A 19,658-nucleotide genomic window follows, 5' to 3' on the forward strand; every position below is an offset into this window, starting at 1 on the left:
ATTAGCTAAACAATGGCAAGAGACTGCTATTTGTTGTTACTTACACTACTGCTTTCTTTGATAATGATCAACAAGAACCAAGTAATAGACTGCATATGATAGAACATGTTCTGAACAAGAGCTAGGCGAAATTTTTTCTCAATTTGATAATCTTTGCGGTCGCTTCTTTAGTACATCAAATTCTGCACAGAAATTAGAGTCATCTTAGATTTAAAAATCTAGTCAGTTGCCGTGCTTCATTCCTGACTGTATCACTATTAGGCATAAGAATAATATGAATATAAACATGACACAATATGTATATTCTTCCACGTTTGCTGTTGTCTCACTCTAGTTTCAGTTTATTAGACAGACAGGATTTAAGTGAGATCGCAGCAAGCACAAAAGAATACTTGGCAAAATGTTTATATTCATATTATTCTTATGGTGAAGAGAATAATGCCTGTGATTCACATTTCATTAGGTTCCTATTAACAACCATCTCTTCTCACAGGTAGGAAAAAATTCAGAACGTAGAGTTGACCATATTGACAAACATCCCCAACAGTCTTGCTAGTCGGATTTTCATAGTACATTGAAATTCTGCTACATTCGAAGATGAGCAATGCGGAGTTTGTATTTACTTTGTTGGATAATGTATGAAAATGCAGTGGTCGAAACTTGGGGCGGAGAAAAAAAGCTTGTCTCCCATCTTTAAATTAAAAAAAAAAAAAAAAAAAATACTGAGGCAGAGGTTTTGGCAGCAGTATTTATCTTTATGCCTACAAAGCATGCCTGTGTAGCACTACAAGTATTTGATGGCAGAAGTTAGTTGTGGCAGCACCTATTGACATTTTTCAGAACTTCTGCTTGCTTTGCACTCAATTCAAAGCCGCAGGCGGTTTTTTGGATTACAAAAACTGGAAAAAAGTGTGGCTTAGATTCAAGTAAATATGGTAATGTAATATCTTGCACAGACATCTTTTATTAACCTGACACGTTCCACATCATTACAAAGTGTCGTATTCATGATCAATGGAACAAGTATTAATCTAATCTAATCTAATCTCAGGTTTTCAAATCTCATCCAATGCAGTCACCATCAATCAGTTGTTCCTTCTCATCCTGTATGGTAAGTTTCCCCTGAACCACATTTCTGAGTGATTTTCCCAAAATCTAGCCCTTGTCCTAGACCTTTAACAGTTCTTTCCTTCTCCCCTTCTCCTTTCCCTTCAACCCTTCTGCCAAAAGCAGCAGACACTGGCTCCAAAAGCTTGACCATTACAACCATCTTTTATGTGTGTGTTCTGCCACCGCTTTCTGAGTAGATTTTTTATGTATCCAATGAAATAGTCTTCTCAATATAAGTTTTATAGTTCCTCCCAAACCATTGGACACATACTTACCATGGATACCAGCAAAAAAGGAATAGCATCAATAGAAAAATTGTTGTCATGCTCATACAATTTTTAAAGATTTTTGTAGTGTTTTATTGAGCAGCACATCTGTTAGTGAAATACTGCACTTTCTTCACTTGTGGGTAATGCTCTGCAAGCCACTTATCCATTTCTTTCTGGACAGCTTTGTTCACTATTACCAATTTTCTGTCTTCATTTACTACATAAACACACATGTATATTGTACAGCTGCTTCTTGTCCAGCAATAACTATGAGTTTCATTTTGAATTACAAAACTGTAGTTTTCAGCAAAGTCCATTAACAGAATAGGTTGTTTTGGTGTTAAATTTTTTTAAAAATTCTTTCAATGGTTTTGACTGACACTTAGATGTAAATGAGCGCAGCAACCAGCTACACGGGTATCAGGGGTTGTGTGGCATGGACTGGGCGGTTGTTTAGGTTAGGTGGCCTCGGACAAGTACAGAAAGGGCAGCAGCCTCAAAGGGTGCAGGGCAAAGTCAGGACATGCGAGGACCAAGCAGCATTCGGTATTGTAATTGTAAACTGTCGCAGCTGCATTGGTAAAGTACCGGAACTTCAAATGCTGGTAGAAAGTACCGACGCTGAAATCGTTATAGGTACAGAAAGCTGGCTGAAGCCAGAGATAAATTCAGCCAAAATTTTTACAAAGGCACAGATGGTGTTTATAAAGGAGAGACTGCATGCAACCGGTGGTGGCAGGTTTGTCGCTGTTAGTAGTAGTTTATCCTGTAGTGAAGTAGAAGTGGATAGTTCTTGTGAAATATTATGGGTGGAGGTTAAATTCAACAACTGAGCTAGGTTAATAATTGGTTCCTTTTACCGATCTCCTGACTCAGCAGCATTAGTGGTAGAACAACTGAGAGAAAATTTGGAATACATTTCACATCAATTTTCTCAGCATATTATAGTCTTAGGTGGAGATTTCAATTTACCAGATATAGACTGGGTCACTCAGATGTTTAAGACGAGTGGTAGGGACAGAGCATCAAGTGACATTATATTGAGTGCACTATCCGAAAATTACCTCGAGCAATTAAACAGAGAACCGACTCGTGGAGATAACATCTTTGACCAACTGATAACAAACAGACCCAAACTTTTCGACTCTGTAAGTGCAGATCAGCGAATCAGTGATTATAAGGCCATTGCAGCATCCCTGAATATGGAAGTTAATAGGAATATAAAAAAAGAGTAATAGAAGGCAGATTTCAGACTACCTAACAGATCAAAACGAAAATTTCTGTTCTGACACTGACAATGTTGAGTGTTTATGGAAAAAGTTTAAGGCAATTGTAAAATGCGTTTTAGACAGGTATGTGCCGAGTAAAACTGTTGTTCAACCACGGTGGGTTTTTCCCGTCCCTCACAAGGTTAGGAAACTACTGTGAAGGCACAGAGAGCTTCACTACAAGTTTAAACGCAGCCAAAACCTCTCAGACAAACAGAAACTAAACAATGTCAAAGTTAGCGTAAGGAGGGCTATGTGAGAAGTGTTCAGTGAATTCGAAAGTAAAATTCTATGTACCAACTTGAGAGAAAATCCTAGGAAGTTCTGGTCTTACGTTAAATCAGTAGGTGGCTAGAAACAGCATACCCAGACACTCCGGGATGATGATGGCATTGAAATAGAGGATGACACGAGTAAAGCTGAAATACTAAACACCTTTTTCCAAAGCTGTTTCACAGAGGAAGACCGTGTGAGCATTTAGAGACGGAACTGCAGTGCGAACAAAAAAATGGCTGACATAGAAATAAGTGTCCAAGGAGTAGAAAAGCAACTGGAATCACTCAACAGAGGAAAGTCCACTGGACCTGACGGGATATCAATTCGTTTCTATGCAGAGTACGCGAAAGAACTTGTAGTACATGGCTGTTAGAAAGGGGGCAAGTCTCTAGAGGAACGGAAGGTTCCAAATGATTAAAAAAGAGCACAGGTAGTCCCAGTCTTCAAGAAGAGTGATCGAGCAGATGCGCAAAACTATAGACCTATATCTCTGATGTCGATCTGTTGTAGAATTTTAGAACATGTTTTTTGCTTGAGTATCATGTCCTTTTTGGAAACCCAGAATCTACTCTGTAGGAATCAACATGGATACTGGAAACATCGATCGTGTGAGACCCAACTCCCTTTATTTGTTCATGAGACTCAGAAATTATTAGATACAGGCTCCCAGGTAGATGCTATTTTCCTAGACTTCCAGAAGGCATTTGATACAGTTCCGCACTGTCGCCTGATAAACAAAGTAAGAGCCTATGGAATATCAGACCAGCAGTGTGGCTGGATTGAAGAGATTTTAGCAAACAGGACACAGCATGTTGTTATCAATGGAGAGATGTCTACAGGCGTTAAAGTAACCCTTGGTGTGCCACAGGGGAGTGTTATGGGACCATTGCTTTTCACAATATATATAAATGACCTAGTAGATAGTGTCGGAAAATCCATGCGGCTTTTCGTGGATGATGCTGTAGTATACAGAGAAGTTGCACCATTAGAAAATTGTAGCAAAATGCAGGAAGATCTGCAGCAGATAGGCACTTTATGTTAAGGGTTAGTTGCCACTCCCTACACAGACAAATGTAATGTATTGTGGAACAAACACTGGTAGCAGTTACTTCTGTAAAATATCTGGGAGTATGCGTGCAGAACGATTTGAAGTGGAATGATCACATAAAATTAATTGATGGTAAGGTGGGTAGCAGGTTGAGATTCATTGGGAGAGTCCTTAGAAAATGTAGTCCATCAACAAAGGAGGTGGCTTACAAAACACTCGTTCGACCTATACTTGAGTATTGCTCATCAGTGTGGGATCCATACCAGGTCGGGTTGACGGAGGAGATAGAGAATATCTAAAGAAGAGCAGAGCGTTTTGCCACAGGGTTACGGAGATGTTTAGCAAACTCAAGTGGCAGACTCTGCAAGAGAGGTGTTCTGCATCGCGGTGTAGCTTGCTTGCCAGGTTTTGAGAGGGTGTGTTTCTGGATGAGGTATCGAATATATTGCTTCCCCCTACTTATACCTCCCAATGAGATCACGAAGGTAAAATTAGAGAGATTTGAGCATGCACGGATGTTTTCCTGCAGTCATTCTTCCCACGAACCATACGCGACTGGAACAGAAAAGGGAGGTAATGACAGTGGCATGTAGGGTGCCCTCCTCCACACACCATTGGGTAGCTTGTGGAGTATAAATGTAGATGTAGAATGTAGATGTAGCATGTACAATTTTGTTAGCAACAAGTCTATGTATTCACCAACACTTGAAGACTTCTTTATCAGAATTATTAAAACAATGTCATCATCAGGATCTTTGTAAGCTAATTTTTGAGTTCAGCCAGTGGGTAAACACAGATCATTGGGCAGAATTGGTAGTTTGTCATCACTGGGACTATCATTAAGCATGCAATCATAGTTTTCAGAGTCACATAAAGTAAATTTTATATGTTCTCTGTATGTTTCCTAAGTGTGTTCCACATCCAAATGCCGTTTTTTGGTGGACACACACACACACACACACACACACACACACACACACACACACACACTGAATGAGTGCTGGCAGCATCAGCTAAAATATCCCACTTCAGTCTTTACAAACAAAATTTAGAGAGGCCAGTGCTAAGATTTGAATTCTCCCATTTTAAACAAGAGTACAAGTCTCTTAAGTTGCAAGGGGTGAGTCTTTTTTTGCATATACACATTCTTCTGAACACTAATGTTGTCTTTTGTTCCTAGTAAAATTTCAGAATTTTCATTATTTTGATAGAAATCAGTGACATAGCTGATCAAGTGGTAAAGATTAACTTTCCATCTTTTTGGTTTAGGAATTGATAAAATACCCATTTCTGTTTTCAGTTCCCTTGATTGTTGAACCATGTATTCACTAACATTGAATTCTGACATCAAGTTTTCACCAGGAGAGCTTCTGTGAAGTATGGAAGGTAGTACATGAGGTATTGGCAGAACTGAAGCAGTGAAGATGGGTCATGAGTTGTGCTTGGATAGCTAAGTTGGTGTAGCACTTGCCCACACAAGGCAAAGGTCAAGAGTTCAAGTCTCGGTATGCCACACAGTTTTAATCCACCAGGAAGTTTCATTATGTTTCATTTCGACCAACAGAATGGAGCTAAAGTTCAAATTTCAATTTTTTCAGGTACTCTTACACTATCCACTATTTCTTTCATTTTAGCATTAAAAAAAAAAAAAACAGTTTCATCGCAAAACTTTTCTTCGCTATGGTCAGAATTTTCAGTACTGCAATCAAATGCCTGGCATAGATTTCTTTCCAAAACATACTTCACTCTTTCTACCTTCTTTCTGCCATATGAAGCCTTGCTGTGATTTGGAATGGAATGAAGTTTTAAGGGAGAGCACCCCAAATCATGTACAGTTTTATTTGCATCCTCAATAGTTTGATGCAGATGACCCAGAGATGACATTTCTCGAATCAGTACTAAAAAGTCACTGTCATTTCTATCACTGATGTCTGTTTTCTGTCCACAAATCTTACAACATGTTGTGCACAGTTTTTGGCTTGGTTTGCCATAGATTCATTTAGCACCTAATGTTTTATACAAAGACAAGCAAACTGTCCTCTGTTCGAATGTGTTTTTTTAAAGGAACACAACAAGTCCTTTGAAAATGTTCAGAAACTTTTAAGTAGTAGTATTTCTGATGTCGACATATAGTTGCACTCTCTTGATGTTGCAGAAAGCTCATATTGGATTGCAACAATATTAAATCTCATTGATCTTTACTCAGCTCTTCTGTTTTTTGTGGAATTTTTACCAAGGTATAGGTTGTTAAATGAAATGGTGTTATTAGTAAATATGCATTTTGCATTGCAATTAACTGAGCACTAATTCACTTAAAAACATACTTTATACAAGAGGAATGATAGGGCCGCACCATGAACAGATCGGACCTATAGACTAATTGTTGCATGTCAGTAATTCTCAACAATGAATTTCAGCCATTGTTGTATTGTTTTTGTGCCTATAAAAGTTTCAAGCAAGCTACTGTTGTCTAAGAATACTTTTTTTTTTTTTATCACTGTGAGCTTTTTGGCTGAATGCATAAATCATATATATTATAGTCTTAGAAAAATTACTGAATTAGTCCAATGAAAGGACATAGATTTTCACACTTAAGTTAACTTGGCTGCCTAGAATGAGTTATACTTAAATATGATGATTTGATACCCTTGCAGTGAGACAGTGGGTTAATGGACTTAGAGTGAATCTTTCCCAACACAGGAAAAAGTATCTGATTTCAGATGTGTATGTCAATTACCAGAAAATGCATTCAAATTTTCATTTTATTACATAGCTTGTGATATAGTGGATTATTGAAGATCAAAATCATGTTCCTAGCAGGTTGTGATATAAGCATTTTTCCACATCCTCACAATTTTTCTGAAATCGAAAGTTGACATACATTTGTATTTTTTTTTAGTTTTCTTTGTAACTTTTCTGCTTCAATAACTCAATATTTGTTAACCATATGCCTTACTTAATTTCTGAAAAAAAAAATTCGAAATCAAAAGCTTCTTAAACAACTGAGTTATGTACATTTATGTAGATAAGTACCATTTTGCACTCACATTCTTGCAGAGCTCAGTTACGAGAATATCACTAAATTTAAAATTTGATAGAAAATAAATTTGAAACCTGAGACCAAAAAGATTTAGCAGAAGTTCCTGTGTTATAAGTGTAAGTAGATGTGCAAAATTTTGTGAAAATCTGAAATAGAGGGTTACAAATCCTTGATTTATTGTGTGTTATAACAAGAGAGACATGTTGTCAGATTTTAAGCTACCAGTTTTTTGCATTTTAAATACATGCTCACAGGGTCACTTCATGATATGTGTGTCTGTGTGCTACACAGTAATCAGCTGCTGGTACATGGTTGCTTTTCCTCATTCTTTTATTCTGTCACTATACAGTTTCCTCTTTTGCAAATGAAAGTATAATTATTCTCCTTTGCCTTTCAGGAGAAAATTATTTTGAGGACTGGAAATTGAAGGGACTACTATGCATTTATTTACTGTTATCAGACCTAAGATACTTACCATGATTGTTTGTTTTGGGTGTAGCTTCTAGTACTTGGCCATATTTTTTCAGGAGCTCGAGGATTATTCCATTTGACCATCCAAAACCAGTCTGAACTTCATACTCTCCACCACCTCCTTTTCTCCCAAAGCTGGAAGCATCATACTGCAACAAACAATAAGTAATTAAATTCCAGACAGAATTTTAGGTATTATTTTTCATCTGTTGACACTTTTGTAGTGATATTTGATATGTCAGGGTAAACACACATTACTTACAGAACATTTAGTATTTATAAGGGTATATAGAGTAGTTTGATAGATAATATCTAAAGATCAGCTCAGTGATGTGTCCCCTTTCACTGTTCAAATCCACAGAGGATACAGAAAGCAACATTTTATTTATATTAAATGGTAGAAAACTCATACCTCAGTAGCATTATTAGCAAAAGCAGATAATGTCAGATTCTGTCTGTATCTCCTCTACCACAAGTTGCCCAAACTTCAAGAGAACTAAGAAGACATGCAGAGGAACTTGAAACCTAAACTCTTAAAATTGGCAGTATCTTTGGCATTCTGTGGGTTGCCTCTAGCCTTAGAAAGATTTCAGCAGTTTGCAAAATTATGAGGCAATAGTTTCACATGTCACTTTTGTTAACAGAGACAACACTGATAGGAAAATGTATGAAAGTCTTCTAAAAATAACCACCAGTGTTTATATTATTATTGATCCAGGTTTAATGTGCAAATGAGTTATCTGGCCTTTTTTTAGATCTATAGGCTTGTTGCATTCCCACTGTGCATTAGGCTTGTAACTAACTATCACATTCTTATTGTGGAAAAAGTACGTCTTCTATGTTTATCATGTTTTTATTGAAGATCACTCAGGAAAGAACACATAACATATTCAGTGGTTACGCAATGATAACCAATGGAATTTTACAGAAAACTTGTGTAGAATTGCCCAGAAATGTTCTGTGAAATCAACAATGGAACAATTATAATGTAGCACATTGTTTAAAAGTTATGGAATGCTTGCACACTATGGCAAGGAGTAAGTACATGTAAATGCTCCTCGTGGCTGGCACGCAAACCTTGTTGACACTTGCATTCTGTCAGCTGATCAAGGCTGCCAGCCGCATGACTATTTTAGTCACCACACGGCCCCCCACAGGAGAGTGGAGCACTTTTGTTGTTGGTAATTGCCTCAGACTATGTCCTTAAATCTGGCTGGAAAGTGCACACGATGTCCGTACCACGTTGTACTCTGGGTCTGCATTGAAGGAGATGCACGAGGTTCTGGATTATCAGCTGGCGAAAATGCCAGTGAGTGGAGGAAACTGTATGCATCTAAAGATTCCTCCAAGAAAAAAGCAGGTTTAACTTGGTCAACCGACACTGTGTTCCTTGTTCCATTACCGTAATGTCCATCATTTTGTCCCATCTTGTTATTATGTGATGTGGTCCAGTGTAAGGTGGTGTGTGCACTGGTTAATGCCGTGTTTGTATAGCATGACATGGGTGCAATGCTTTAACTATTTATGTACAAACATGTGTGGTGTCCCATGTTGCAATGCCAGATGTGATTGCATGTGTGAAATCCGATCCCAAAATTGAGTTATAAACTGAGACAACTGTGATAAGTCCCCTGGTGAGGCACCAGGACCAGTAAGCTCACCTGGTAGCCACAGGGATTCCTTACAGACCAACTCAACAGGGGATGTGCCGAGGTCTGCCTCAGTGATGCTGCAGACGGCAAGTAGCACTAAAGGAAGAGCCATGGTCCACTTGGATTTGTGAAACATTAGGGCAACTTTGAGGGACTGGTACCACCGTTCAACCATGTCGTTGCTGGCTGGATGATAATTCGTTGTTATGTGACGTAATGCACCACAAAACTTGTTTAGCTGAGTAAACATTTCACGCTTGAACTGGTGTCCTCTGTCAGTTGTTATATGTAATGGACAGCCGAAACGAGCAACCCAGTGGGACAAAAATGAGGTGGCTAGCATTTCGGCAGAAATGTTGTCAATCAGAATAGTTTCTGTCCAACGAGTGAATCTATCAATGATAGTTAGCAAATAGTGTTGACCCTCTGAGGGCATTAAAGGTCCCACAACATCAAAGTGGACTTGGTGAACCTCTCGGTCATGTCTGGGAATTTGCCTACTGGCACATGAACATGACCTGAAATTTTGCTGTGGTGACAATTGACACACGTGCGAGCCCACTGACGGTAATCTTTTTGTATCCCAGACCACACGTAATGACCAGATACGAGCTTCATCATTGCCTTTACCTCTGGATGACATAAATGGTGGAGGTTATTAAATATTGGTTTACACAGGTCTGCCGGGACAAATGGGCGCGCTTTGTTACTGGAGGTGTCATAATATATCTAAGTGTCTGACCTAGTACATCAGTGAGCTTGAGCTGCAGGCCTGCTGTGTCATCTTTTAGGCAATTTTCAAGTTCTTGATCTGATTGTTGTGCTTGGTCCAGGCGTCTAAGGTTGATAGTCTACGTGATTGCATTGACGCATGAGAAATAGTCTGCCCCTACATTGTTCAACCCATAGATGTGTTTAATGTCAGTGGAAAATTAAGCAATAGCTTCCTACTGATGAAACTGTCTTGGCAAGCAATTGTTGTTATTGTGGTGGAAGGCAAATGTCAGAATATATGGTCCATATAATTGTAAATACTCTCGACTACAGCTGCATTGGGAAATATTTTACAGAAACGTAAATGGTCATCAATTCATGGTCGTAAGTGCTCCATTGTTGCTGAGTGGGTGATAATATCCAAGAGAAAAAAAGCGAGGGGCTGCCAGGCTTCGTCCACATATTGCTGGAATGCTGCACTGATGGCCACCTGGCTAGCATCGACCACAAGCGCAAGAGATGCGTCTAAAGCAGTGGGAGCAAGAAACATTGCCTCAGCTATGCTTTTCTTGGCAGTTTCGAAAGTGTCTATCATTGTCTGTGACCAACGCACAGGTGGTTTGGTTTTTACTTTCAGACCAGCCAGCACTGCTGTAAGTGGTTCTTGAAGTTCTGCCGTATGTGGCAGATGGCAGCGATAGAATTTGAGGATTCCAAGGAATCTACATGATTCTTTGGCTGTCTCTGTGTGAGGAATATTGAAAATGACTTTAACTTTCTCTGTCAAAGGGTGCAATCCCACAGAAGGAATTATCTCCAGTTGTCCAAACACACACTTAGTGACATTCAAAACATTGCCGTACTTGTCGAGGTGCTCAAAGACTTCAATGAGATGCTGCCCATGTTCCTCTGGTGACACTGAAAAGACGAGTATGTCATCCAGGTAGGCAGAACGACACGGTAGCCCTCGCACTACAGAATCAATGAATTGTTGCCATGTTTGTGCGGCATTCTCATGCCAAACGTCATAAATAAGCTTTCGAACAAGCGAAAGGCGTTGTAATGGCTGTCTTCAGTATATCTTCCTCAGCAACCAGAATTTTTATGTATGCTTTGGCACAATCCAACACACTAAACACCTGTTTGCCACACAATGCACGATTGTGGTCCTTTAGGAGAGGCACAGGATAGTGGTGTGGAATTGTTCTCATGTTTAAGGCTTGGTAGTTGCCACACAGCCAGCATATGCCACTCTTTTTAGACACCAAATGCAGAGGTGAGAACCAAACCCCACTAGATGGGTGGATAATGTCCTCGGCCAGCATACCACCAAACTCTGCCTTAGCTGCATACCAGTCAGGAGCTAATGGTCTGGGTCTGCATGAAATTGGGGCGCCAGCCATAGTATTAATGTAGTGTACTGTACCACGACGTACCTTTTGTGGGACCCTGAGATCTTGTGAGAGCAGGGAACCATGCTAGCAGCTTAGAGTACCTGTCGTCTGCAGCCTGGATGACCTTGGCATCTTAAGTTACAGTGTGGCGCTAGAATCCAGTGGTGGACAGCCTTGTGACTGTGTCCAGCAGCTGAGCTTTGTTGACATCAGTCATCAGGCGGTAATGCACCAAGAGGTCTGCACCTATGATTGGCTCCATCACGTCTGCAACTATGAAGTTCCACACCAAAGAACATCTCAGTCAGAGGTCTAGTTCCAAATGTTGTGCTCCATAAGTCGTGATCACAGAATTGTTAGCAGCAGACAGTTGAAATGTGGCAGCCGGATGGTACTTATGAAGCTCATCATGTGGTAGGATGCTGAGGTCATATCCGGTGTCGATCAAACACTTTCAGCCTGTCTTGCAGTGCATTAAGAATAGATGTACAGAAGATCTGCCAGGTGTGTTTACTTCTGTGTGATGTTTGCTGCTGGTATATGCACAAGGCAGATTGCATTTGTGTGCCTGCTCTCCATATTGCTGGTGATACCAACATACGTTAGTATGCAGTGCATCACCAGAGGCATGCACACACGATAAAGAGTAGCTTCAAGATATCCATTGGAACTGTCCTTTAATGTTCCGGTCACCGAGCAATTCATTCATTTGTTTACTGAGAGTATCGACCTTGCTTAATAAGTTCTCATTCAACTGTTTGTTAAGTGTTTCCACTTTATTTGTGAGACTATTGTAGTTGGGTTTAGTTCCCAACAAAGCACTGGAACACACCATCGGTGGATCAGAATAGGAAGTGGGTACAATTGCATCTTCAATATGGTCGGCGAGATCGGCTATGGTGTCAAGCATATGGGTTTGTGACGCGACGATGGCTTTCAATTCGGCCGGCAGTCTACTGCCCCATAATATACGAAGTAGCATATCCAGGACCGTGCCTGCATTGACTTTGCTCCTCAAGTGACAGAGGTATTTAGACAGTATTTGTCTCCAATGTCCTCCTGTGTTAGAACTTGGCGTGCCCTCTCCTCTTGCTAGGCAGATACTCGTTGAATTAACTCGGTCTTGAGTTTCATGTAGGCCTCCGTGTTGGGTGGCAAAGTTAGAATATCCTGTACTTAGACCATTGATACACTGTCAAATTGGCTCACTACCAATGCAAACTTGGTGGAATCTGGCGTCACACCAGCAGAAAGAAAGCTCGCCTCAACTTGTGTTAACTGTAACATGGGGTTGTGAGGCCAGAATGGTGGTAGTCGTACTGCCAGTCTTCAAATCTTGGGAGTTTCTGGTGCATCTGTCATGTTTCCACTAACAAATGTTACTTTCTTGGTCCTGATGTATCATCTTCTTAGCCATAGTCACGTCGGGGTCACCAGATGTCACGTTCCCACTGCGCATTAGGCTCGCGACTAACTATCATGTTCTTGTTGTGGAAGAAGTACATCTTCTATGTTTATCATATTTTTATTGAAGATCACTCAGGAAAGAACACATAACATAGGCAGTGGTTACACAATGATAATCAAGGTTACAGAAAACTTGGGTAATACTCCCCATAAAAGTTCTGTGAAATCAACAACAGAACAATTATAAATAGCACATCATTTAAAAGTCATATAATGCTCGCTCACTGTGGCAAGGAGTAAGAACATGTCAGTGCTCCTCGCAGCTGGCACATGAGCCTTGTTGACACTTACATTCCTTCAGTTGATCACAGTTGCCAGCCACGCGACCACCTTAGTTGCCACAGGCTTATGATATCAGTCTTCATGCTGCTACCACAAAAATAAAAATGCAACTCAGTGTTTGAACAGAGGAAGGTATATAGAGTCCCATATTATAAAGAAGCTCTCAAAACAAAGAAGCAATTATAGTTAAAGGAGATTTATTTTCGGAAAGGAAATAAAATGAGGTTTATTGCTGTGCATAGCTCTAGTGACCTAACATCATGTTATGAAAGGTTATGAAAGTGAATGGAAGATAGACTTTTAAAAGAAGAAAGTGATACTTCTTCATGCACTTAAGCACTAGACCCTTCTCACTGACTTTGAAAATCCTGCAGTAATTTTTGGTGAGGAAGTAATTTTATATACTGCTTCTGATAAACTTGATTCATATTCTCTGGTGGGTACTGGTATGCAATTAGAGGGAATGTTCACAAATGAACCTTGTTTTAAAACTATTAGGAGTGTCATGATGCCTGAAGAATGCTTCTTCCAACTTGAAGTTCATCAAACTAGTGGAACCTCCTTACAACTGCCCAACCCAGATCTCTACATAGAGACCTGTATCCTGAACGGCAGTTACCTGGCTACAGACAGCAAATGTAAGAAGTACAAGCAGGAGATATATGATAGTAGTATTCTGATGCTAATTTGGAATCTGTATATGAACTGTCTTGTTTAAGGCAAAGTACCACCTTTAACTTTAATTCCAGATATTGTATATATAAATCTGAATTATTTGCTTACTTTAAAAGTATGTCATAATTTCTTACAGTAATAATTTGTAAATTTTAGACATTGGCAACAAGTCACTCAGAGAACCACTTAACTTTTTCCCAGGAAATCAGCACTGGCATTATGTTAAAACTAGTCATTTTACCAAATAAATAAAATGCCAAAGAATGCAAAGATTACAATGCAAGACTACAAGCAAAAAGGCAACTAAACAAGTAGAAGGATTTATATTTTCAGCAAACTAGACAAAGAGGAATTAGTGTCATATCTCAATAATGAACCTGAAACATTTAGCCCTGCTGAAAGGCATGTAGAAGAACTAAGGCACAGGTTTTAAGGTATAGTTGACAATGGAGTTGATAGATATTCACCTAATTGAACAGTTCATGATGACAGTAACATCCATGGTATATACAATTTATTTTTTTATTTATTTACAAGCCTAGGACTAAACTGAGGAGCAAATCTCCAAGGTCATGGAACGTGTCAGTACATGAAATTACAAAATTATATAATAACAGATAAAATAAATTGTTTATGAATCCAAAAAAAGTCAAACCATAAGTAAACAGAATCACCAATATAACATAAGAATCAGCTTAATTTTTCAAGGAACTCCTCAACAGAATAGAAGGAGTGACCCATGAAGAAACTCTTCAGCTTCAATTTGAAAGCACTTGGATTACTGCTAAGATTTTTGAATTCTTGTGGTAGCTTACTGAAAATGGATGCAGCAGTATACTGCACACATTTCTGCGCAAGAGTTAAGAAAGTGCGATCCAAATGCAGATCGGATGTCTGCCTAGTGTTCTTATTCTTGGGAATAAGCTGGTATTGTGAACAAGAAACGACAGTAGAGAACACCTGTATATACTGAGAGGCCAATGTCAGAATACCAAGACTAGTGAACAGATGTTTACTAGATGTTCGCAAACTTACACTATTTATTGTCCGAACTGCCCATTTCTGAGCCAAAAATATTCTTTCAGAATGAGAAGAGTTACTTCAAAATATAATGATGTATGACACAAGCAAATGAAAATAAGCAAAGTAGACTAATTTTCATGTCGAATGATCACTTACTTCAGATACCATTTGAACAGTAAAAATGACAACAGTATGTCAATGAATAAGATCCTAAACATGGGCTTTCCACAACAGTTTACTCTGCGTGAACACCTAGAAATTTGAACTGTACAGTTTTACTAATCATATGCCCATTCTGCGAAATTGAAACATTAGGTTTTGTTGGATTGTAGTTTGAATGTTACTGTGATTTAGATCATTTTCTGTTTTTGCAGTTTCTGTGATTTAGATTATTTTCTACAAACCACAAACTTATGTTATGAACTGCACTATTTGAAACAGAAACTACCAAGCTAGTGTCATCAGCAAACAGAAATATTTTAGAATTACCTGTAATACTAGAGGGAATAACATGTATATAAATAAGGAACAGGAGTGGCCCCAACACTGATCCCTTGGGCACCCCCCATATGACCATGTCCCAGTCAGACCTCATATCACAGCCATTCTCAGCAATGTGAATAATGACATTTTGCCATCTGTTGTTAAAGAAAGAGGTGAGCCAACAATGAGCAACTCCCCATATTCCATAATGGTCCAACTTTTGGAGCAATATTTTGTGACCCCCCCCCCCCCCCCCCGAACCATGGACCTTGCCATTGGTGGGGAGGCTTGTGTGCCTCAATGATACAGTTAGCCGTACCATAGGAGCAACCACAATGGAGGGGTATCTGTTGAGAGGCCAGACGAACGTGTGGTTCCGGAAGAGGGGCAGCAGCCTTTTCAGTAGTTGCAGGAGCAACAGTCTGGATGATTGACAGTTCTGGCCTTGTAACACTAACCAAAATGACCTTGCTGTTCTGGTACTGTGAACGTCTGAAAGCAAGGGGAAACTACAGCCGTAATTTTTCCCGAGGGCATGCAGCTTCACTGTATGATTAAATGATAATGGCGTCCTCTTGGGTAAAATATTCCGGAGGTAGAATAGTCCCCCATTCGGATCTCTGGGTGGGGGCTACTCAGGAGGATGTTGTTATCAGGAGAAAGAAAACTGGCATCTATGGATTGGAGTGTTGGATGTCAGATCCCTTAATCGGGCAGGTAGGTTAGAAAATTTAAAAAGGGAAATGGATAGGTTAACGTTAGGTATACTGGGAATTAGTGAAGTTTAGTGGCAGGATGAACAAGACTTTTGGTCATGTGAACACAGGGTTATAAATACAAAATCAAATAGGGGTAATGCACTAGTGGGTTTAATAATGAATAAAAAAAATATGAGTACGGGTAATTTACTACAAACAGCATACTGAATGCATCATTGTGGCCAAGATAGACACGAAGCCCACGCCTACTACAGTAGTACAAGTTTATACCCCAACTACCTCTGCAGATGATGAAGAAATTGATGAAATGTATGATGAAATAAAAGTAATTATTGAGGTAGTAAGGGGAGATGAAAACTTAATAGTCATGGGTGACTGGAATTCGAGAGTAGGAAAAGGGAGAGAAGGAAACACAGTGGGTGACTATGGATTGGGGGAGAGAAATGAAAGAGGAAGCCACTTGGTAGAATTTTGCACAGAGCATAACTTAATCATAGCTAACACTTGGTTCAAGAATCATAAAAGAAGGTTGTATACATGGAAGAATCATGGAGATACTAGAAGATATCAGATAGATTATATAATGGTAAGACAGAGATTTTGGAACCAGGTTTTAAATTGTAAGACATTTCCAGGGGTATGTGGACTCTGACCACAATCTATTGGTTATCAGCTGTAGATTAAAACTGAAGAAACTGCAAAAAGATGGGAATTTAAGGAGATGGGACCTGAAGAAACTGACTAAACCAGAGGTTGTACAGAGTTTCAGGGAGACCATAAGGGAACAATTGACAGGAATATGGGAAAGAAATACAGTAGAAGAAGAATGGGTAGCTTTGAGGGATGAAATAGTGAAGGCAGTAGAGGATCAAATAGGTAAAAATACGAGGACTAGTAGAAACCCTTGGGTAACAGAAGAAATATTGAATTTAATTGATGAAAGGAGAAAATATAAAAATGCAGTGTACGAAGCACGCAAAAAGCAATAAAAACGTCTCAAAAACGAGATTGACAGGAAGTGCAAAATGGCTAAGCAGGGATGGCTAGAAGACAAATGTAAGGATGTAGAGGCTTATCTCTCTAGGGGTAAGAGAGACACTGCCTACAGGAAATTTAAAGAAACCTTTGGAGAAAGGAGAACCACTTGCATGAATATCAAGAGCTTTGATGGAAACCCAGTTCTAAGCAAAGAAGGGAAAGCAGAAATGTGAAAGGAGTATATAGAGGGTCTATACAAGGGTGATGTACTTGAGGACAATATTATGGAAATGGAAGAGGATGTAGATGAAGATAAAATGGGAGATATGACACTGCGTGAAGAGCTTCACAGAGCACTGAAAGACCTGAGTCAAAGCAAGGCCCCAGGAGTAGTCAACATTTCATTAGAACTACTGACAGCCTTGGGAGAGCCAGTCTTAACAAAAATCTACCATCTGGCGAGCAAGATGTATGAGAAAGGCGAAAAACCCTCAGACTTCAAGAAGAATATAATAATTCCAATCCCAAAGAAATCAGGTGTTGACAGATGTGAAAATTACGAAACTATCAGTTTAATAAGTCACAGCTACAAAATACTAATGTGAATTCTTTACAGACGAATGGAAAAACTGGTAGAAGCTGACTCAGGGAAGATCAGTTTGGATTCCATAGAAATACTGGAACACGTGAGGCAATACTGGCCCTATGACTTAACTTAGAAAAAAGATTAAGGAAAGACAAACCTACGTTTCTAGCATTTGTAGACTTAGAGGAAGCTTTTGGCAATGTTGATTGGAATACTCTCTTTCAAATTCAGAAAGTGGCAGGGGTAAAATACAGGGAGTGAAAGGCTATTTACAATTTGTACAGAAAGCAGATGGCAATTATAAGAGTCGAGTGGTATGAAAGGGAAGCAGTTGTTGGGATGGGAGTGTGACAGGGTTGTACCCTATCCCTGATTCTATTCAATCTGTATACTGAGCAAGCAATAAAGGAAACAAAAGAAAAGTTTGGAGGAGGTATTAAAATCCATGGATAAGAAATAAAACTTTGATGTTCGCCGATGACATTGCAATTCTGTCAGAGTCAGCAAAGGACTTGGAAGAGCAGTTGAATGGAATGGACAGTGTCTTGAAAGATGGGTATAAGATGAACATCAACAAAAGCAAAACGAGGATAATGGAATGTAGTGGAATTAAGTCGGGTGATGCTGTGGGAATTAGATTAGGAAATGAGACACCTAAAGTATTAAATGAGTTTTGCTATTTGGGTAGCAAAATAACTTATGATGGCGAAAGTAGAGAGGATATAAAATGTAGGCTGGCAATGACAAGGAAAGCGTTTCTGAAGAAGAGAAATTTGTTAACATCGAGTATAGATTTAAATGTCAGGAAGTCATTTCTGAAAGTATTTGTAGGGGGTGTAGCCAAGTATGGAAGTGAAACGTGGGCGATAAATAGTTTAGAAGCTTTCAAAATGTGGTGCTACAGAAGAATGCTGAAGATTAGATGGGTAGATCACATAACTAATGAGGAGGTATTGAATAGAATTGGGGAGAAGAGGAGCTTGTGGCACAACTTGACTAGAAAAGCGATCGGTTGGTAGTACATGTTCTGAGACATCGAGGGATCACCAATTTAGTATCGGAGGGCAGTGTGGAGGGTAAAAATCGTAGAATAAGACCAAGAGATGAATACACTAAGCAGATTCAGAAGGATGTAGGCTGCAGTAGGTACTGGGAGATGAAGAAGCTTGCACAGGATAGAGTAGCCTGGAGAGCAGCATCAAACCTGTCTCAGGACTGAGGACCACAACAACAACAACATTTTGTGACCAATGCAATCAAATACCCTAGTAAAATAAAAAAAAGATGCCTAGAGTTCGAAACCTTTTGTTTAATACATCCAGTATGTCACAGAGAACAGAGAATACAGTGTTTTTAATTGTTAAACCAGTTCTAAATGTAAATTGTACTTTTGATAGGAAATTATGTGATATAAAATGATCAATTATCCTTACATACACATTTTTTTCAACAATGTTAGGAAACAATGATGGCATAGAAATAGGTCTAAAATTCTCTACATAGTCTCTGTGTCTCTTTTTATAAAGTGGCTTTACAACCGAGTACTTTAATTGTTCAGGAAACTAACCATTCTTAAAGGAAAAATTACAGATATCGCTAAGTACAGGGATAACATGTGCAGCCCAGTACTTTAAGGACTCTAATATTACTCTACACATCCCATTACATCCATGAGTTTTCAATGATTTAATTGTTGACTCAATCTCTCTCTTGTCAGTATCACAGAGGGGTATTTCAGTCATCAATCTCAGAAAGGCATTTTACAAGAGAGTTGTATGATTCCCTGTAGATACTAAGTTTTTATTTAATTCACCAGTAATGTTCACAAAATGATTGTTAAATACTGTACACATATCTGATTTATCAGTAACAGAAATATTTTTACTACGAACTGACTTTATATCATCTACCTTATGCTGCTGACCAGACACTTCCTTCACAACTTACCATATGGTTTTAATTTCATCCTGTGAATTAGCTATTCTGTTTGCATACCGCATACTCTTTGCCTTCCTAATAACATTTTTAAGCACCCTACAATACTGTTTGTAAAGGGCTACTGCAGCTTGATTGCAACTACTTCTAACATTTTGATATAATTCCTGCTTTGTTCTACATGATATCCTTATCCAAATAGTCAGCAACCAAGGCTGCCTTTTACTGCTAGTACCCTGTTTTGATTGTTCTAATGAAAAGCAACTTT

The 19,658-nt window shown here is 39.1% G+C and overlaps 1 protein-coding gene across 2 annotated transcripts in view; it reads right to left on the reverse strand.

Annotated features, from left to right (window-relative positions):
- Positions 1-19,658, reverse strand: part of LOC126272019 (trehalase-like) — a 302,042-nt gene that overhangs the window by 17,889 nt on the left and 264,495 nt on the right. For both annotated transcript variants that reach the window (XM_049974513.1, XM_049974514.1), the window contains exon 6: positions 7,487-7,631. In XM_049974513.1, coding sequence (XP_049830470.1) covers positions 7,487-7,631 — 145 coding nt within the window. The remainder of the gene's footprint in view (positions 1-7,486; positions 7,632-19,658) is intronic.

The sequence above is a fragment of the Schistocerca gregaria genome, chromosome 5 (genome assembly GCF_023897955.1).
Source record: "Schistocerca gregaria isolate iqSchGreg1 chromosome 5, iqSchGreg1.2, whole genome shotgun sequence".
Classification (NCBI taxonomy): Eukaryota; Metazoa; Arthropoda; class Insecta; order Orthoptera; family Acrididae; genus Schistocerca; species Schistocerca gregaria.